Below are 22,429 nucleotides of genomic sequence, written 5' to 3'. Positions count from 1 at the left end.
CCAAGGTCTACGGGGGGCGTGGCTGGCGCCCAAATTGTATAAATATAAACGACATTAAAGCGCGTCTGGAAATAAAACAAACAGCAAGTCAAGCCCAATGAACTGCGCAGAGGACCTTCTGCTTTCATGGAAGCACACCCCTACTTATAAAGAGGCCCACCTGATGTGGCAATTCAAGCGCAGCTTCATTGTGCTCCATGTTCTCGGTTCGATTTTCCATATCTCTACACAATGCCCCAGCTATTTTCGTAGGATCCGCGAGGGGGCGGCTAAGTGGGTGTGGCAGGTCCTCTGCCAATTTGCCATTGTGCGTTTATATTTAACCATTTATAAATATATGTGAGCAGCAATGACAATGTCCTCGACATAAGTCGTTGTTATTCGGAAACCAAAAATGAGCAGCCAACAAAAAAAATAGCTGCTGGCAGTTGGACATCAATAAAACGGATAGAAATTTAAAACATAAAAATGTATATTGTACTAGTTTTGCTTTTTATAAATACAAATTCTAATAACACTAAGACAAATATAATATTAAAAAAAAATGTTGGTAAACTGAACTAATTCTGTTTTCTAAAAATACAATTTTTAACAAATTATTTATAATTCATAATGAAAGTAATTTAAACTTCTTATTGTGTACATATTAAAATGTTATTTTTATATTCCTAAACATTTTGTAGGTTGACAAAAATTCCAAGAAGAAAAGATGTGACTTAATATTGGCTAGGCCCATGAAAATGTTACATATCGACTTTCCACTGTTTTTAAAAACTGTAAAAAGCTCTCAACGACGTGTCAATGCCAAAGGTTCACACTTTCCGGCGTGGGAGGTCCTTTTCATGTCGGTGGGGTTATTGTTATTGGAGATTTGGCCACGGTGTCCTGACGGCTGTGATGGCAACACATTGCTCTAAATATCTAATGGCGCCCAGAACAGGGAGTTTGCAATTGAAGCGTAAATTTTCCCTGCCCAATTCCGGATGCGTGAACAATTTCCACAGCCAAGACAAACAGAGAGCCCCGAAAAAATGATAACTGCTAACTCCAAGCTGTCGATAGAGATATGAAGTTTAGTTGGCAGAAGGAGCCGAAGGATATGCAGTGAAGCAGGCCAAATGACATCAGTGGATTATCGCCGACATAAACCAAGCAATTTCCTGCTATAGACCCCTCATATCCTTTTCCCTTTGTGTGGAATAAAAAATTGAATAAAACACACAGAGGACTCGAGAGTCGAGCATGTGCATGTGTGAGTGGAGCGAAACAAAAGGATGAAATATCGCAGAAAAACACAACACAACACAACAGGCGCCCCTCTAAAGTGTCGAAGTTTGAGGGCAGCACGTAAATTTGCGTTATCCTTGGGCTGACCTTGACAAACGAAAGGACAGCGACGACAGGAACGACAGAAACGGCGATTGCGACTGCGACTTTCACTGTTTTGGCCTTCACATTGCCACCAAAGGCCTCGCACATTCTTTCGCCTCTTGGTCTGAGAGTGTATGTTAAATAACTTCACGCACTCACGCAGAGATACATGGAAAGGAATTAGTTACACCCCAAATTAGAAAAACATTTTTGTATTCAACTGTCGGCAAACATGATTAGTTATTGGCTAAGCTGCCATAGGCAAAACTTAAATGTTTTTGTATTTTAAAGGTAATAATAACATGTTAAGAAATTTTAAAACATTAACACAACTTTTCGGTCCTTTAACTTTAAAAAATAATAAATAAGCTTACTAGTAAATGTATACATATAAATATATAATAAAATATATAAATTCTTTGCGATAGTCTTTCTAGGGATATATTTTCTCTTCATTGAACATTGTAAGATTTAAATTAATCATTATTTTTCCTAGTGCACAAAAAAAAATGAGATGGAGAGCTGGCTGCTGTTCATGAATGCAAGTACAAATTACAGGCTCATTCAGTTGGCCAAAAGGCTGGCGCAAAAGGGGCGGGTTGGGCGGAAGGATGGGGGCGTGTCCTGGCAGCGGGAAACATGAGTCGAACGCTGCTTTCGCGGACTGTTGGGCCGCTGCTTAACCCCCCGCTGGTGCAGTTGGCCTTCAGCGGCATTCACACGTAGCGAACATGTCCTGTGCCAACAACAACAACAACAAGGACAACTGGGATGATGGGCCGCAGGCTTTACATCGACATTGACACTGGTAGTTGTCGCTTTTTTCCGGCCCGCCCCCTTTTCCTGGTGGATCGTAAAACTCTCCGTTTCCGCACTAAATTACAAGTCTTAAATTTTATGCTTCAATAAATCCGCGGGTCGAGCCGAGCGACAAAAATGTGCTCGACTCGTTGGCAATTTGTTACAAATTGAATTCAATTAAATAAATTAAAATGCATTCTACATAAGCGCGACTGTTAAATGGAATCAAGCAGAAAAAAAAACTAAATTAAAAATTACTTTCGAATGTGGGGCAGGAAATCCCCCCATCAGCTTTTCATCTGCAACTTTCCGTGAGCCAATTTTCGTAGAGCGAGTGCAAAATCAAAGCGAAAGTTGAAAACAAGGGAAAGTTCGCAGGGGAAAACTGGAGGGAAATGGGCGAGGTAACTGGGATTTTTAGATAAATAAGAGTGTGCAAGGTCTTGAGAGCGCATTAATAAAAGCTGAGCATGTTGAAAACTTTTTGCCAGTCAATAGAAAAGTTCGCTTCGAGTTTGCTCGTTTTTTTTGTCCCCCTCCCTGCGTAAATATATATGTTTTGAGGTTTCTGGGTTACGGGGGCGTGGCTGGTCTCAACTTGACAAATGACAATTTTCACTAAATAACTGTTAGAACTCATACAAAGACAAAAGGAAACCCCTGAAAAGAAGTCACCACAAATGACAGGACACGTCAAAACAAAAGAGGGCTTGGTGAATTTTGGGGAAAACTTGTAAACGGGGCGGATACTTGATAAAGTAAAGGAAACCAATACTATTAAAGACTTCCTGTCTAACGGGCCCAAAACCACTTCAAGAATTATCTAAGCAACCAACGAAAGAGTTAGTTTTATGTGATCCTTGAGGAAACAGCAACTTTTTGAATGGCCATCTTGAAGTACGGCGAAGTTTGGCTATAAGCGAAATTATCGATTGCCAAATCAACTAATTTGTATTTTTTTAATAATAATATTACCCACCACCGAAAGTGCCATTAAAAAATCTTAATAACAAATTTTGTCTGTAAATAATAATTATATTTAAGGTATCTTTTAAAATACCAATAATTCCACAATGGAAAAATAACACTGTATTTTGATAATTCGATTGCAGTTTTCGATAATCAAAATTATATATTTTCTGGTATAAAACAACAAAAATATAATAAATATTTATCAGTAAATGGTAATTAAATTTAAGGTATATCCCTAAAATACCGCGGAGGAAAACAACACTTTCAAGAGTTTTCTCTGCATTAAATTAAGCAGACAAGGAGCTGAAAGACTTGGCAAACTTTGAGGTCCAGATTGCCTCATCCGTTAATCGCCTTATAAACATGTTTGCTGTGCTAGGCTAATTGAAATGCAGCCACTTGGCTAATGTCGGTGGTCCAGGATTGGTAGGATGCAGTTCCAGTTACTGGGGATCCCTCAAAGCCTCCTGCGTTGACAACAAACTAATCAATTTAAAAAGTTTCAACCGGCAGCAAAGTTTTGCGTGCGATGAGCGCTACTTGTCTGTCTTCTAGTTGGGTAAATCTCGAGCACTGGTTCAACGTTTTTATGTACACGCCTAATGGGAAAACGGAAGTTGCAGAGGAAATTCGGGTTGGCGACGCAGCAAACAGCCAGGGGAAAAAATATAGAAACAGCGCACGAACACAGCCAGCAGTTGTTCTGCATTTCCGTTTCCGCTTCCATGGCCGCTGTTTTGCTACCCCCTTTAGTGTCCTTTTTATCCAAGAGCTGCACACAGAAATAAACTGGGTTGTAAACACTTATAATGCAGACCATTTCAAACTGAATTTTCTTGAATTTATTTAACAAGTTATGGAATTGATTTACAACCAGAACGAACTTGCTTTTAAGTTCTCTAGCGATTATTCTTGTTTCCTTTTCCTTCCTATTCGTATTTATAAACAACATTCACATTTGGTTTTGCAAACTATATTTTTATCGATTTTTTAAAAATTTAAGTCTTTAAGTATTTGTTATTTCAAAATTTTGAAATCATTCAATTAATTACCTATGCATATCATAGTTGTGCCCTATAAAATAAATAAAGAATGTTTCATTTCATAATTGAAAATTACGATTTCACAGCCAATGTAGATATAGATATTTACAAAATATAAAATGTTCCTAGGAGATTATCCCTTTTCTCGCATAGTGTGGCTATCTAAAAGTGCATTGGCATTGTCCTTGCTTATGATAAATCCGCGTCCATGTAACAGAACACTTAAGTGGGGAGGACATTGTCTGCAAATATTCGCAAACGAGGAAGGACGGACCGCTACGCTAAATAGATAAATTGAAAAAGTTGCGCGTTTCAAATGTTTTTTGCAAAAGCAATTAGTTTGACGCTTCAGGCTGAGAGCTGCTCTACACCATTCAGCATCGTATTGCAATTAGCGTAACTAAAGAGCAGAGGAAAAACAATACGAGCGCCAAATGGCCGGCAAACTAGTCGAAAGCCAAAGCCGAAACCCGGCCAAAACCAAACCAGCCAACCAGTTAACTAAAAACGCTGAATTATGAGCCATGACCGCGGTAAAGCGAGTGCCCCGCCTACTGTGCCTTTTGCCCACATCTGCGGGGAGCTTTCCGATCCCAAATCCAATTCCATTGCCCATCCCAGAGCCAATGCTTCAACTCCCGACGCCGTCCACCGAAATCCCGATCGATTGGGAAGCTCCCTTGGGCGGCTGAAAACGCATTAATACCAAAATCAATCGGGCCGAATTTCGAAATATAAAACAACCATTTGCCGGAAATGTGACTGGAGTCTGATACCAAATTAATACCCTAAATTATATTTGAAAACTTTTAAATGTTTTTTTATTTTTTTATTTGCTTTGAAATTACGAGTACTAAAATCTTTATAACAGTCAAGAACTAACACGCTGTTAAAAATAATGTCTCAAAAAGCTTAAACAAAAATTTAAATTTTATAGTTTTCCTGATAAATAATAAAAAATACAAAATATTTAAACATGTTTTTTTTATAGACGAAATTTAGTTTTTCGCATTTATTATACTTAAAAATTCATAAAGGAATGTTTTAAAAGTAGTTGATAACAAAAGTCACAACTAGTTAACAAGACAAAGAACTTTTACAGGTAAATTCGTAAAACCATTTTTAATTTACTGGTTTCAAATTAATAATGCAATTCCATTTTGGTTTATTCTACTACAGTGAAAGGACTAAAATTGAAAATTTTAACATAATTAAATTTTCAGATCTGACCTAATCCATGTAAATATTTGTTGGATGTTATTAATTGACCTTGACCAATGCTTTTACAGGGTATTTCAAATGGTCGCAGCTGTTCCCGTGTTAAAGAACTCAACGAAAATCGCAGCGCTTTTCCACAGGCCAAACGCAAAGATAGTCTTTCGACGGGTCTCTGTATCGGCCTCTAATTGAAGTTGGTTTGAATGTGTGGGTGGGCGGAAATTGGAGGACGGGGGATTGGGCGGCTATGGCTGAATTGGCTTGCCTGTTCGTGTGGGACATTGAATTAATTACATTTACACGGCTCTAGCCTGATTCTCTCTCTATTTTCCTGTCTGGCAGGCTGATGTTTTGAGTGTTAATTAAAAATTGCATGTTAAATAGGCGCTGACATTTGCGGCTTCCATTGGGTAAGGGCCTTTGGATTGGTTAGAACTCAATGGATGCCGAATTTCCAACGAGAGAATCCTTAAATCCTATCACATAGGAGGTGATGTGTACATAACAAAATGTAGTTATTGGAATTATTTATTTACCTTATCATATGTCTATTTACCAAAAATGTAGATAGTTTACCTTAAGCTTTTAAACCTCTTAATAATTCATAGTCCACCAACATTAAATTAATATATCTTTTTCTTGTTGTAAAAAATCTACAAAATAAATCTTTATTAATGCCACATTGTTTTATCATTAAGGTCTTGGTGGAAATCGAATGTGGCTAAAAGTTAGTTATTTTGCCCCTAATGAAGCCACTTACTTTGCTGGCCCTTCGGGCGCCTTTAATTACCCCGAAGTACTGGAGCCAAAGGATAACTAATATCTCTTAAAATCTAAAGCGTGCACCAGCTTAAACTTAAACTTAAACTGGGGGCCGAGAAAGTATCTCCAAGTGGGGAACTTAGCTTTTTGTTAGCAAGTGCTGTCAAATTTTTTAATATAGCAAACCGTGCGCCCTGTGGTCAAGTACGATTTTTGCTCATTTATTTACGAGAAAAACTTTTGATTTGTTGTACCAGCTGGAGGGGAAACGAAAAGGGAGGGGGAGTGGTTTAATGTTGGCCAAGCTGAAAACATTTTATTACCCAAATACTATTCGGTAAGCGGCAAAACTCCGTCCGAGGCTCTTCCCCTTCCACTAAAGGCCCAATAAAATAAATTTAATATGCGATTCTTGCCTTTGGCTTCGGGGTAATTCTCGCTTATTATAACCCCCTTAAGTCCCCGACCCCGAAAACCCACTTCCGCCACACGAAAACTGTAACGCTCCAGTTAACAAACTTATGGCATAATAAAAAACTTTTTAAATAAATTCTCGCGAGGATTTTTATGGCCAGTTTGTAATAAATAAAAATTCAACAACAAAAAAGCGTTGGCAACAAATAAAATTTAAATTAAGTTTTTGTGGTCTGGCTGTGGATTCCTTTGACCGACTGTTGAAATTCATCAAATTAAATAATCCAATTATCAACTGTCATAAAGCTGAACCAATCAAAACAGAAATAAAAGGCAGTGAAATATAGCTGCTATACTGGAATACAACCCGAACGCTATATTTATAATAGCACTGTTTATTAAACTACAACTAGAATAAAGGTTATCAGCCTGTTTTCCTTATCAATTATAGCGAAATCTGGCTGTGGAAGGGGAATGCTAAATATATATGCAATCTTCAGTACCGGAGTTTATCGTTGGGATTTATACTTTGTACCGTCAAACAAGGAACAGCTATGAGCCAGTGATAACGTTTATCAGGGGAATTAGCGAACAGTAGCTATGTGAACAGCAGGGTGTGGAAATGTGTCTTCTACTTATATAGAATATAATTAATATGCAAAAACAACATATGGGCGGGGCAACACCACCCCAACTTCACACACATGACGAACCGACCACAAACTTAGGGAGTTGGCAATCTGACGTGACTTTGAAGACAATGTAGCGGTTAAATAGTCAAACACACGCGATATACAGGTGGTAGCTTGCTACTAATTTCCTAAAAAAAACAAATAAAAATTAATTCAACATCAAAAAACTTTTAAAAAAAATATTTTGATAATTGTATCTTAACACCGTTTAGTAATTAGTTTAAGATAGAAAGTTAGATTAGTTTAAAGTTCAAATAAGATGGTCGCATGCATTTTGCAATAAAACCAATACAATTTTTATAACATTTTGTGCTTTATTGAGAATCCACTTTATACTTATGGCGCTACAAAAAACTGTTTCAACATTCAAGCTAATCGTTATCATGTAATATTGTCACCGGAATTGCCGACATTTAAATGCCCTAAGTTTGTTCCAAACTTAACGTTGTATATACACGCATGGTTCATCGTTCGTTGATCGTTTGTATGGCTGATTTACAGGCCAGTGCTCTTTTCCACGCCCAGGACATACTTGTTGTATCCCTGGTTGAGCTGTTCCAGCAGGATGAAGGTCAGCACAGTGTGTGGACCCAAGCGGCAGTAGTAGGGCGTGAATCCCTTCCACAAGGCGAAGACTCCCTCCTGACGTGCCACTCTCAGCAGGACATCGGCAGTGCCCCGGTATTCCGGCTTGCCATCGACCATCTTCATGTTCTGGATACGGGTCTTGGCAATGTCCAAAGGCATGGAAGTGATGGTTGTCAGCAGACCACTCAACATACTGGCGCAGAAGTGCAACTTAATGCCCTCCTCCATTTTTAGGGGTCCGTGGCGGAAGTAGGTCTTGAACTGGGAGTAACTGGCCAGCTGGGTCATGTTGACCACCATGGCGCGACCGACAGTGGGCAGACTGCCCCTCCAGAGAGCTGTGATGCCCTCCTCCTTGGTGATCCTAGTCAAAGCATTGGCCACATTCGTGTAGTTCCTCCTCTCTGCAACCGGTAACCTACCATCAGAGGTCATGCGCACCAGAGCCACCTCCGCTGGGGTTCCAATAAAGGCGCCACAGGCTCCGGCAATGGTTCCCATGGCCATGCTGTCCGTAATACCGGGATTCCTCTGGAACCTCTCCCGGAATAGATCGTTCAGGTAGGTGTACATGCCCAATCTACCTGTTGTATAGGTGGCCTGTCTCAGCAGAGCAGCTCCAATGCCCTGATACAAGGCCAAAGGTCCCTCCTTGCCAACTATAGTTTGGATGCAATGTAAGGAGCTACGGTACTCCTTTTTGCCACTTCCAGCTCCTGAGATTTGCATGCGGGTCTTAACCTGGGAGAGGAATTTTGCATAGTTATAACAAGTTTGTCAGTATGAGATTTTAGTTAACAGGTGTCTTACCAAGTCAAGGGGCTGTACCACCATCGTAGCTCCCATTCCCGAGAGACCACCAAACAAAAACTTAATGGCATTGGAGGCCACAGCCTTTTTCGGCGCCTCCTGGACATTCGTTGCACTCATTTTTTCCGAAGTTTGATTTGATTACACAACACTTGAATAAATGCTCGATGTTTGCAATTTCCAGTTTTTGCTGGCCGGAAAACTCGACTCGCTGGCGGGGGAATGTGGAAAATGCCGAGAAAAATGGAAAACACCTCTCTCGTCCGATGGCACAATTAATAATGAATTTTTTCTGCCGCACGCACTCTGCGAACAGCTGATATCGGTTTTTGTTCGTGTGTGTTTTATTTTATTTCCTAGATTTATTTTTGCACCGCGAATGTTGTTCAATGTCAAATGCGGCGCTTTTTCCCCGGTTTTATTTTTGGGACACTGGCACGTGCTGCTTGGCTGCTATTTGTTGCGTGGCCGCGGAATGTTTGGCACCAATTGTTTTATTTATTTTTTAGCCTGCAGTTGAGAAATTGAATGCAGCCAGCAACAAAAATACATCTGACGACTGTTGTTAGTGGGCCACAGCTGATGACGTGTGCGCGAGAGCGGCGGCGCGAGAGAGCAGCAGGGTTGTCAAGTGGGCTTTGAGAGGGTTTAAACAATATATGGAAACTTATAGAGTTTCTGTTTTCAAATGTATTCTACTCAAGAAAATGATTTTTGATATTATTTTTCTAAATAATTTAAGATAATTTTTGTTAGTAATAAGTTTATTATATAAGTACCTATAGTAACCCCAAATCTAGCTCACTCTCTGCCAGTATCTGACAGCCCTAGTCGCTCTCTAATGCACTGTACCTATCTCCCTTCCACCTACTGCACCCCTTGAGAACGGTGTTGTTAAACGCCAAACAACTGAGCGCCTTGACCGCACTTTCAAATAGGAGAGCGCATCGTCTAATTAGCATTGCCTTTGTATCTGTTTGTTCTTTTGTTTACGCAAATGATTCGCCCACTCACAAGTCGAAATCGACAGATTTTTTTTCACAGAACACCTTTCTGTACATATGTTTTCTTTATCTCGATGGTTGCCTTTATTTGGAATCTGCTTATCGAAACTCGGCGCAGAAATGTTTGCTGCGGTTTTATCGTAATTGCGCTAATTAGAATCACAATTGGGCCAATTCGAATTGGTGGCGTGTTTGATTCGTTTTAAACAGCCGTTGTTAATGGAAACACAGTAAACATTAGTTATACGCATTAATGCTAATATTTACGTAAGTCTTTAAAGATTAAAATAAAAATCGACTTTTGGGAATCTTTTAAGGGTTAATATAATAGAAATTACATTCCAATTAATGTTGATGTTTGTTACTTAATAAATTTCTATACATTTCGTTTAGCTAGTAGCTATGACCCGATGAAAAAAATTATTTTTTTTATTGTAAATATACTTTTTCAGTTCAGTATTTACCAATAAGTACTGCATTCAATTTTTTTGTAAAGTATGTAATATAGCTGTTTTCGTTTTGTATTTTTAGCTCATGACTGCTAATTACTAAGATAAATATTTTGATTTCGATACAAGTATGAACACACGCTAAATATTATTGGTGAAAGCAATGTTCAATAACCTTCACAAGGCCGTAACGCCTTCAAAGAATCTCAACGGATCAATAGTTCCCGTGAATTTACCGAAAATGACAGATAATGACGATGGAGCTTGTCGTACAACATATTATCATTAAATCGCACTCCTATCACGGTTTTCACGCAGTCGGGCGGGATTCATCCATCCAAGCGCATTACGCGCATTCGTTCCGCATTTCTCCTGTTGTCCCTCCTCCTTCAGCACCCCACCCCCAAGACGACCTTGGGCCTGGCCCCCTCATTCAATCAGAGGCGACTCAACAGATTGCCTGTCGTTTGCCTGCCATTGGAGCTGAAGCAATTCCAATTCAATTTTAGCTGTGATGACGAAGCCGGCGACAACGCTTGCTTTAACAAGGATTTTCGCATTTTTTTTGTAAAAAACGAACAGGGGGCGGTGGGCGATTTTTCAACCCAGCACATTGTAAGCAATCAGCGAAGGGAGGGGGGCAAAGCGAAATCTCCAGCTGTCAGGCGGGGCTGAAGATAAAAACTACCTCCCATACAGGACACTTCTCGGAGTCCTGCTCTCACTATTACACATTATACATACAATTCACGACAGGAACGGAACGGCACCCCAGGCACGGTTAATACGCTCCTACGGCTCAGAGTCTCCAACAAACATATAATATTTCCAGCAGATGTGGCCAGAATAATAGTTCAAAGAATTAACAAATTGATAAATACGAAAATTGGAAATAATATTTGTATAGCCGCATATGGAGATTAAATCAGAAGCAACTTTATTTTGATTATTTTCTTATGGCTTTAGACGAAAATGTTAAATTTAGATTTTTATGGTTATATTTGTTTGACCACAATTGTTTAAACAAGCAACCGGTGTGAAGGACATCGTAAGTGAAATTGAACGCTTGGACTTATGGAAGAAATAGGAGAGGCGTCAAGGTATATAACCTACGTGATTGTGACAATCCAGGCATATATAACGATCTCCCAAAGAAAATAACATTTGTTTAAGGAAATTATGTTGATTTTTTTAAGATTAATTTTTAGTTTAATGTATAATTTTAAATTTAGAAGATGTTCTCCATATGGCGCCTGATTAGAAACTGAAATTAAACAAATAATTGTGGATTATTAAATTATTTAATTTGTTTAGGACAATAAGATAATAAATAATCATTTAAAAAAAAAACAAAATCAATTTAAACTTAATGTTTACGAACTAACTGCTTTTCAGGCTAAGCTTTTAATGCTCTTAAAAATAATTAGTATTTAGGCTTTTGTAAAAAACAACCAAGAGGTACGACAAAGTAAAGGGAATTGAACCCTTTGAGATTCCCACTTATCAGCTGCACTTTCGATGCATCTTCGAATTGCTCGCCTCAGCGAGTGCATTCAATCTGATGGTTGGCCAGGTGCCCTGGATGTGGATGTGGATGTGGTTGTGGATGTGGCTGTGGATATGGATGTTAATGTTATTGGGGAGGTGGATGGGTTTGTCGACTCAAGACCCAACTGGTTTCCATCGCTCATGTGACGCTGCCTGGCCAATCAATAAAATTTCACGGCGCAGTAATCAAAGCATGTGACATTAGTGCAAAGTTGAATGAGTCCATGGCCCCGGGATCTGGTTAGGCTTTTGTGTGAAAGGCTGACATGATAGGGTCGCTCGATATATAAACTTCCCCTGCCAGCCCCTTTTGGCTTTCCCATGGAGAATCAACAGTTTGTCGCCTGCTAATTTTAAACGGAAAAAACGAGGGCGAAGGACGCCAACGAAGTTCACCTGCAAGTTTGTGAACATTTATTTTTGTGCAGCGCGCTTAGTGATGCGTTAGGGTAAACAGCTTACGGGAGGTGGAACTTTCTACCAGCTTCAGTTAACCGGGCTCGGTTTTTGGCAACGACCAACTTGGACTGCAAATCGAGTGGAAGACTTCAATGCGTTGGCAAACGAAAATAAGTTGCCGCTCTCCTTCCTGTCTGCCAACATTTATTCTTGGCCCCGGCTCGAATAAATAGGAATCCTTGAAGTTCAGACAAAGGTCGCACTCCTTAGAAGGTATTCAGCGATTTGTGTCACTGCCAAGCGCCGAAACGGGCAAATGGCCCAAAGGAAACGCCTTGGCGCGTGTTGGAAAGCCAAAAGGCGAAAGGAAGTCGAACAATTGGAAACCGGCTAGAAATGCCGCATAACTCGGCCGGCATCCAGTGCATTCGGCCCCAGAAGTGCAGGCCAAATTAAATGGAAACGCAAATGGAAGCAGCTGAAGTGAGGAATTGTTTTGGCAAACTCAATTTCAAACAAGTTTCCGACAGAGTCCACTTAAATAAACATTTTCAAGGTGGAGCCGGATAAGAAAAAGCAACCCGTTTGCTGCACGCTTTCGACAATTAATTAATAAGCTTTGTTTAGTTGAGGAAATACAAATTATATAAACTTTTGCCGTTTAGAAGGACAATGTGCAGATTTATTTATGAGCAAAAATGTTTTTAATATTTTTTTGCTTATTAGTTTGAGGTTCATAATTTTTAAAGGGCGAGTTGATCCATAATTAGTTTATCCATAAATCAGAGTGTTTTAATTTTTTATTTAAAATGGTAAATACAAAAATTAAGCACTAGTATTTTATCTGCATACTTTTTATCAACAAAGTCACATCTTGAAAGATATACGATGTTAAAAAGTTGAATAATGTTTTTTCGCTGCTTGTCGCTTGTTTTAAGATCTGACATATAGCTAATACAAAATTCTGCAGAACTTCTATAAATTCACAACGCACATGACACATGAGTCATTTTTCTACAGAATTCCTAACTTATCCCAAACCACCCACCCTGACACAAATTTTCTGCTGACTGTCTCTTAAATTAGAACAGCATTCAGAGATCCTGCGTGCAGTAATGAAATCCGCTTTAGGAATTCATGTGGGGATAAAGCCGGAAAAAAAACGGCTGCCCTTCGAATGGAAAGTTGAAATTGCTTTGCCCGAAAGGACAGCGCAACGGAACGGGACCAAGCGTGGGTTAACCGGGGTGTCCTTTGGCTATTTGCAATATGCAAAATGCGACAAAATAGTTTGGGTAGCCACGGCCACGCCCAGCCACTCCGCTGTCTTGGCTGCGTAAATAAACATTTAACTTTCTATTAGGATTTGCATGAAAAGCGAGGGGAAGGCGGTGGAAAGGCGGGGATGGGAGCTCGACAGGATTACCGCGGCCGCAGCCAATTTAAGCGGTCTCCTAAGGGGGCGAACCCGGCCAAATCTGATTGTGAACTAAACATGCTAATGGCATTATAATTATCCCCGGGGAAGGCGCTGCCACCTGCCCCTGCGATTTGCAAACAGTGAACTTTTTGCCACTTAAAGCAGCTAAATTGCATTGTGGCTGCAGCGTCCTTCTAAATAGACCACTGTTTAAGCCCGAGCCCTCTGACATTAGCGAATAATCAGCATTAATGGCCAAGATACGGACGCATCATCCGCCGGATGCCCGCGGATTCTAAGGGCCATTGTGCTGGGAGCTTCTGTTTTCCATTTGCTCCCAACTCGGGGATTAAGTCCGCATCAGCGCAATGAAAAATTACAAGCGTGCTGCACATTGTGTTGCCTGCCATGTGGATAACGCCCTTTGTCCGTTCCTTGGGCGACATTGAAATTAGTTTGCATTATTGGAACAAGCGCGGACAGTTAATTGTTCTCCAGTTGCCCTTGGCGGAACATTAAAATCGTATACTTCAAATAAATGTTAAGTCAAAGAGATATTATTTTAAATGGGCTTTCGGAACTTTAAAACGTATACAAAAACGCAATAGAATTGGTTTAGATTGCAAAAAACTGGTTGACCATTAAAACATTTCGAAGTCTTAAAAGTAAATTATTGTATATTTAAAGTAGAAGTGTTGTGATACGATAAGTTTAAAGTATCCCAGTAATGAAATAGTCTAAAAAATAAGTTGCCATTTTGAATAACACAAGGACAACAAGAAAATTTGAAACCCAGCTAAACAATTATTAAGCCGTTAAATCGATCTTTGTTCGTTTCCTGAAATAAAATTATGGTTTAATTAGTGTATTGCATAATGTAATGTTTTAGAACTTCATAGAATTTGTCAAATTATTTTTTATTGTGTATTCCACATGTTGCCATGGACCATTTTCAGCCACCTCATGATTACCTTTATGTCCAGGGAAAATCTCTCACCGAGGGCGCAAAAAAATACGTTCATACGCCCCATTGTCCACATTACGTATACGCCACATCCACTCAAAGGCAGCCTCCAATCCACATCAAGAACCACCGCCTGCTGATTAAGTACGAAAATTTATGGCTGCTCTTTATACTGTAAGCCAGAAACTCTTCTCGGTGGACTCCATTTTGTTGTTTGCGTGTCAACCTTTTTGGCCATATAAATTAAAAGCAGCTCAGTCTCGGCCTCAAACAACTAAGCCACTTGGCTAAAATGTCTGTGGCTTCAACTGTGTAACTAAAGTCGGTTCAGCATCATTGTCAGACTCAGATAAAAACTTGAAATCTGCTGCGGGTGCAACTTTGTGCTATATAAATGCGGTCGGGCGGCCGAAACCACTTTCAACAGCTCCGAACCGAAGAACTTTTTCTCGGATTTTCCTCGCATTTTCCAAGGGGGCACAACAATGCAGGGCAACACGCAGAAGAACAAACAAGCCAGGACCAAGGGCGACAGAAACAAGAAACAAAAAGCGTAAAACAACTTGGCTGCCCACTTTCCATTTCCCTCGTTTTCTCCTCAAAGTCAATGGCAAAAGGCAGCATGCCAGGCATAGTTTAGGCTGCAAAATTTATGGTGTTAATTCCGAATATGAGTGTGTGTGCGAAGGTTCTGGGGCGGGACTGTGTGTGTGCGTGTGTCCGTGTGTTTGAGTGTCTCAATTCGGGACCCTCAACATACCACTTTGCACCATGAGCGGCAATGAGCTCCCAGCAAATCCAAAGTGTCTTCTCACATGGTGGTGCGAAAATAAGTCTAAATATTTAATGCTCTTTAATGACAAAGTTGACCCTCTAAGAATAAATATATAATATATATGTATAAGAAAAAAGTAACCTATATTTTAATCTAGACTAATAACCTCACAATTTTATTTTTAGTGTTGTAAAAAAAAATATTTGTTTTTTTAAATAATTTCTAAAACAAATATTAAATATGTTCGCAAAAAAGTAGGCTGATCTTATGTCAGTCTCTGAAATATATTCTCCTTCAGCTTTATAATCAGTTTATATTGTATTTTACTAGAAGATAAATTGTTCTACTGAACAATTTTGAATATTTTTGTAACTTTCGTAAAAAGGAAAACGAGAATTTCGACATGTTTACCGACGAAGTGGAGCCTATGGATGTGGATGATCCAAAAGATCTTCCGTCGCAAGTTGAAAAATATTTGAGTAACAATCCAGTAAGGTGCTCGTTTGTGTGGCCAAAGGTGGAGCGATGTTATCTGCCCAATTTATTCATGACTCTCGAGATGCAGAACACTGGACTGGATACTAGCAAGTGGTACGTGATAACGATGACCCCTGTGGATTCTAAAAAAAACGCAGCTTTCTCCTCCGATGCAATCTACATAGCTAAAGGGGACCTACAAATCATTGCTAACATTGACGAAAAAAGCGCAAATTTCATCAAAAATAACGACTTTAAACTCAATTACCTCGTCCTTAAATTGCCGGTCTCTTTATGCAACCCTTAAAAATACTGAGATCCAAAGAAACCAATGTTGAGAACAGTTTAGTTAAATTTAAGTATGGATTTTAAGTTCGGTTTTAATTTAATGAATTAACATACATGTCAGCACAGTTGACATAATGAAAATTATGGTTTCACACAGAATGGAGAAAAAATTAAAACCCTTCAAAATTGATTGAATGATGAACGAAGAGCAGAATACATAAGAATAATCCGCATAATAAACACCAATATTACCGACTTTCCAAGCGTAAAAGTGATGACACCGGCTAATCCATCATGCCTCGTGCATCAATGCAGACAACCTTGAGTCCATCGCAACTGGCTCAGAAATGTATCAGACCCCATTCCCAAGGGTATTCGCTTGGCCGTCTGCGTAGTCAACTCTCCATTTGTACTTTACCCATTTCCTTTATTTTCCCACACTTCTCGGACTGGCTTTAAGAGGCTGGGACAGAAGTTCAGGTTCAGCAGACAGGAGGATACGTGGCTGTCGTCGCAGTCATTGGTGATTTATTGTTTCGAAAGTTTTCCTCCATCGGACGGGCGGTATTGGACTCCTCCTCGGGTCGTTGAAATGGCATAAAACTTTATTGAAATCCCAGCCACATCCGCCTCATCGGGAGCGCATCAATCAAGACCCCAGTAACATATGTCGACAGATTGGTTAAATGCCACGCCCACTGCGGCAGAGCCAACTCATAAAGAGAGGCTCAAATGGAAAATTGACTTTGAGCCACATAAATTAGAAAGCCATAATGAAGTCGGGAACCGGATCGAGGCGGACTGTAAAATAATAAAAAGTGCGGAAAAAAGAAATAGAGTGAAATCTGCTCTTAAACTTTAACGCCTGGAGCGGGTCGAGAAGGTCATCGGGGGTCGGGCGAAGCCAAGCGCAGCTGCAAACAATGGCATTTTAAAAGCTCAGGGCAGAACGAGCTCCGGCTCTTTACTCGACCTCAAAGCCACAGACAGATACAAAAGAAGGGAGATGGAAAAATTCTTAGGGGGAGGCACAGAGAAAAAAATCGACTTTCCTAGATCAACTGGATTTCAGTATCAAGAATTATTTTTATCGAAATTAAAAGAAGTAAATATTTTCGGATATATTAAATTCAATACAACTTCTAAATTTAAAGATAAATATGTTTCCTTCTACATTTATGTTTAAAAAATATAAAATTCTTATTAAAACTTGAATTCTTATTAAATTTAAGATCTATCTACTCTTAGCTAAATTATAATATTTTTTATTAATTAACCTATTGGTTTTTTTAATTGAGATGGAAATTTTCCAAGACTTTTTTTTAGTGCAGATACCGAGTAATGCGCGGACGAAAACCTTTAAAGACAAACAAGGCAGCACGACGGTGACACAGCGGCACACATGGCGTATGCGTAATAACATTTTGCGTTACATTTGCTTTTTATTGCATACCGCAAGGCGGATGCCAGCCCTCTTGCTCCTGATACCGCTCCTTTGTGTCCTGCGGCCGCCTTAATTTCCGTGCCATGAGGCACGGTAAATGTAAATGTCATACGGCTAATGGGAAAACTTTAAACTGCCCAAACAAATGGGGACCTTCCGGGTCCGAATAAAAACTTTCCAAATTCGTCGCGTCATCCGGACATTATCGCACATAATAATTGCCAGTAGCGACTAACGAATGGCCATGTTCGTATGCCCCGAGTGGCCTTTTTGACTGATTTAAGAGCGGTTAGAGCACTTGTTTATTTTATGGTTTTCATAGAGGGAAAATGCAGTAGACAGACGGAACAGAAAATTATTCTTTAAGTTAAAATTAGTTGTAGAGTTATTTTTGCTACTTAAACCATTTCCTTAAGATCTGAAAATGCATATCTTAAGACCCGTTCATTCGTCTTTCGGTAAGTTGAAAGTGAGTTTTAAGAGGCAGCTCGGCCTAGGCTATCAAATTTTTAAAGCTATCAAAATAGTATTAAAAGATTTACTTGAATATTATCCAATGAAAATAATAATAATACGCTCAGAAAAGTTTTTTCAGTTAATTCCAGGTAATAAACAGTTTTAAGAATTACCGTGAAAAGATTTTCAATTTTTGTCTAAATATGAAAATTCAGCATTCAAGTTCTAGTAAGGTATAAATGTCACAGAAAACTAGACTAAAGAGAAGTTAAAGCTGGTTATGTTTCCAAAAACTAGTCAAAGGCGGACAGGCTCCATTGGGCAATCAAACATGGCCCACAATCAGGAGTGGCAAAGAAGAATCCTTCCAAAAGCGAGTCCAACTGACGAATGTCAAGCACAGCCATCGGCAGTAGGTAATTGGGAGGGCAAAGTGGCAGAGAGACTGGCAAAAAAGCAGCAAATTGTGTCATTCTCCGTTTATCTGTATCTGAATCTGTAAGTTTGCTGCTCAAACTCCCATTGAATAAAACTGGGATCGTAGGAAAGGCAAGGAACGGAAAGGAGGAGTGGAATGCCACTGAAACGGAAGCCGCGATTAAATACAAATAAGGCATTAAGTGCAAAGGCGCTGAGGCGCATAATACAAATTGCGTCGATTGGGGAGCGACGGGGAAGTCCCGATGATTGGGTGGGTGGTCTGTGGACTGTGGGTGGCTGGAAGTTTGTCTGGTTGCTCCTGATTGCCATTATGCTGCCAGTCTCACTCGGCGAGACTGGCGCTTAAAAAGGGCACAAAACTATGGTATGTCCATTAGCCACAGAAAAATTTAACAGAAATCAGAGTCAAACAATTAAGTAATTAAAATATTGAGGTATTAATCTTGTAATAATAATAATCTCTCTAAAACATATTTTTACCAGAAATGGAATTTAAGTGATACAGAAATGAGTTAGGCCATGAAAAAAATTAGTTTCAAACACTGAGTTTTATTTCAAATAGCTATTGTAAACTAAGGACTCATTAAATATAATAATATTTTTATAAATAGTTAACGATTTAGCGGGTGTTTTCCTGCCTTCCAAAAAAACAGAATCGTGATGTCTCAAACTGTTTATATTTTCATATAATGTACAGTGCTTTAAGTTTCAATCAAATATCTTATTTCTTTGGTTTTTGGTTTTAACCCGGTAAGCTTTTAGCCTTAAAGCCTTCCTCTAATATATAATATTATCTAGATTTTTGAGTTGCCCTAATCATAAACTAGACTTCTTGGTGAGGGAGTGTCCTAGTCAGCGTCCTGTTGACATCTTTTATACATTTTTGCTATGGCCTCGCCGTTAGCCTGCCAATTTATGCTCGGCAATTGCTCAGCCCATAAGTAGGCAACGCTCTTTATTCCATCCGCTGCTATGCAAACTGCCTGCAGTAAAGGACGAAATTGGAAGGACAGGATGTGGAGGAGTGGATGAGACCGACAAAGACCATTACACTGCGGCTGGACGCGCTTCGCAGGGCACTACATATACAAATAAAAAATAAAGGAAAACAGGAGGACTGGCAATTGAAAGTGGTCTGCTTAGTGGAAAACGAAAGCTGTTCTGGGCTTTAAAAATTCATGAATGTGTCGGGTGCGTACCCCAAATCCCGTCAAAGGAATGGGATCAAATCCCAGGCCGAGTCAATGGGTGCAAGTATGCCAATTTATATTTAGCTTCTCATCGGGGGCCCTTCACCCACAGACAAGCGTCCTTCGTTCACTATGATGTTGTATTCTTTTTTCCAAGCTCGGCCAGCTGCACAATTTTGCGGTTCATTTAATATTTTTTCGTGTTGTTTACCTGGCTGCTTGGCCAATTCTGTGTGGGCCAGGTCGAGTGGCGTCCAGCGGCCAATGGCATTAGCATCGGCATTAGTATTAGTCTTAGTATTAGCTCTGCCATTAGCCTGCTTCGCCGCGGGCTCTTTGAAGCTAACGAGCTGCCATGGCAATTAGGGCGGGGAGCAGACGCCTCACCCACCTGCAGGTTGTGCCCTTCGGTTTTTCCATTTATATTTTATTGGCAAGAATTGTAAGCTGCCAAAAAAAGTTGCGCCAAGTCATCACAATATGAATAAGTCAACGTTCGGGTTGCACTGGATTCGATTGCCTAGAGCAAGGAACTCGAAGCACTGCCAAACAAGTCTGACTAAATGCCTTGAATATTTGAATAATAAACAAGAATTGTAATATTTTGCTGTCAGGATACAGTTTATGTGATTTAGTTCAGAAAATACAAGAGCTTTAGTCTTTTTATAAAACATTAAAATATTGTATGTCCTTGACAATTAGAGAAAAAAATAATTTTTTTTCATCAAAATAGTTTCTGATGGAATTTGCTTATTTGGTATTACACCTCTTTTTTTCTCAGTGTCCGGTTGTATGGGTATGTGTAGTGGGAGGTGTCAAGCACCTGAACGCGGCTCAACTTTACTCGAATCAACTCGACGCCCTGTCAATAATGTGTATGCATTCAGTTTGTGTGTGAATTCAACAGGGCGTGCAGTTCCAATTAAATCCAAGCATTCAATTACTGAAAAGGCGACAAATGCACACACCTCCATATAGCATTTTTTGCAGTTCGAGATGAGAGCATGAAATCCACATTCAAGCAAAGTTTTTCCATCATGACTATAAAAAGCGAACAAAATGTGGGAATTGGCAAAACTTTACAGCGGCCTTTGAAAGAAACGTTGGCTTACAATGTTTGAGATAAGTTTTAAGCTATTTATTGTAAAAATACTTAATTTTTTGAAGTTTATGAATGTGTCTGATGCGTGTACTTAATTTTTTGAATAAATAAATTTAAAGAAAAATAGGCAACTGCAGTCCTTTCAAGTACAAGATTTCTCCCTAAAAATGTCAGTCGATGGGAGCTTCGTGTTGAATTGATTAAAATTGACAGCCGCAAGTTCAGAATGGAACCGAATCTGAAGGATGGCATTTGAATGGAAACAATGCCAGCCGCGCTTAGACAAAAATATCCTGCTGGGATATATGCGTCGCATTTTTTATGCCTTTGTTGTTCGGATGCAAAACTAGTTCCATATGCGGATGTTTTTCATTTAGCGCAGGAGGAAAAAATATCCGTAAGGGTGCCATGAGTCTGTCAGCAGCGGAAAATCCATTTTACATGTCGATTGGAAAAAAGGCACACAAAAAGAAATATAGGGTAGTCTGCCTAACTGATTTCCTGTCCCCATTCCAGAATGTTATGTTTTAAATATTTTGAAAAACACATTTCAAAAAAAAACCTTTCATTTATTTCAGTTCGAAATACGTTTAAACATCTATAGAGCTTTTGAAAATCTGAACTTCGTGATTCCATTGTCAATAAGGAACTTACAAAAGCCACACTCGTTGGCCATTTCAGTTCCCAAAATTTCGATGCCATGTAAATAGTTTTTTCTCAGAAAGTCCTGGGCCCAATTACCATGCAGGCAACCGTTTATACAATCGCATCCGAAAATATCACACGCTGCCTTTCCACAATAGGTTCCCACGAGGGCCTCGCCATTGGCGCAAATGGTGATCCTGCAGCCACTGCCATTACTTTTGGCACCCACTGCACCACAGACACCACCGCGGATCTTAAAGTTAAGGATCGCCACGGAAGTACAGCAATCGGAGGAGACACCGCCGATATATGCCAGGCAAAATAAGTGTGATCGGTATGGATGAGGTTATGACCGGTCCCATGATGAGAGATCTGGGGAGATTGAGGCATCTCACCTCACAAAAGGTGCTATTTATAAGAAGAATAATATTGATAACCAGTAACCAAATGTACTTTCAACAGAGGAATGTAAGCAGTTAATTCAAAATTAAACATTAATATTTCGTCGATACTTGGTACAATATTCATTGTTTACTTTATTATTTAGCAAGAGCAATCAAAATAAGAGCCCATATATTTAAATAAACGCAGGAGTTGAAGTAAAACGCGGCTTCTTCAATTGAACGTTATTGCTTGCTGCTCGCATCTATAATGTCAAATTCAAACTGCTCTATCTGTTTAATGTGATCGGTATTTATTGGATTCCGGAGAACTAAAAAAACCTTATAAAAATATGGTTGCAAGTGCATCATTCTTTGCCGCTCATTTTATAAGTGCGCATTAATTGCTGCATAAACCAAAATAGTGGCATAATTATAATAAAAAACTTCACTTCCAGTTTAATAGTAAATTTTATTTTTACACTTTGAATTAAATATTTTCGGTACTGATTTAGCCTCGAGAGGTGTTGTGTTTAAATCCCTTCAATTTAAATTTATTTCATATTTAAATTCATATTTATCTCCGGGTGGAATATAACCTGTGACCCATTATTTCCTATCATCTATCCATCTATCCTAACACTAGCACGAACGTTCATAGAGTCCTCGGTCTAAATGATTAGGTTATCAGTTTATCACTTTTTTAATATATCTATTTTTAGAAATTTCGAAAATATTTTTTTAAAATTAATTAAAATTTTAAAATAGACAAGGTT

General features: G+C 39.3%; 2 protein-coding genes across 2 annotated transcripts; both read right to left on the bottom strand.

Moving 5' to 3' along the window:
* Positions 1 to 7,567: 7,567 nt before the first annotated feature.
* On the bottom strand, positions 7,568 to 9,242 carry LOC108051452 (mitochondrial 2-oxoglutarate/malate carrier protein). The gene is made up of 2 exons (XM_017133568.2): positions 8,672 to 9,242; positions 7,568 to 8,602 (listed from the first exon to the last, which is right to left on the bottom strand). Exons 1-2 carry the CDS (start codon positions 8,789 to 8,791, stop codon positions 7,769 to 7,771), a joined length of 954 nt encoding a protein of 317 aa, XP_016989057.1. The 5' UTR covers positions 8,792 to 9,242; the 3' UTR covers positions 7,568 to 7,768.
* An 11,984-nt stretch (positions 9,243 to 21,226) lies between these two features.
* On the bottom strand, positions 21,227 to 21,580 carry LOC108051428 (protein Diedel; the record flags this gene model as incomplete). Its single annotated transcript, XM_017133540.2, has 1 exon — positions 21,227 to 21,580. A coding segment is annotated over one exon (354 nt), but the record flags the coding sequence as incomplete, so codon positions are not given.
* Between the last annotated feature and the right edge of the window lie 849 nt (positions 21,581 to 22,429).

Source organism: Drosophila rhopaloa, unplaced genomic scaffold (genome assembly GCF_018152115.1).
Source record: "Drosophila rhopaloa isolate 14029-0021.01 unplaced genomic scaffold, ASM1815211v1 contig_178, whole genome shotgun sequence".
NCBI classification, from domain to species: domain Eukaryota; kingdom Metazoa; phylum Arthropoda; class Insecta; order Diptera; family Drosophilidae; genus Drosophila; species Drosophila rhopaloa.
Note: the sequence above shows the minus strand (reverse complement) of the source record. Positions and strands in the feature narration are given on the sequence as shown.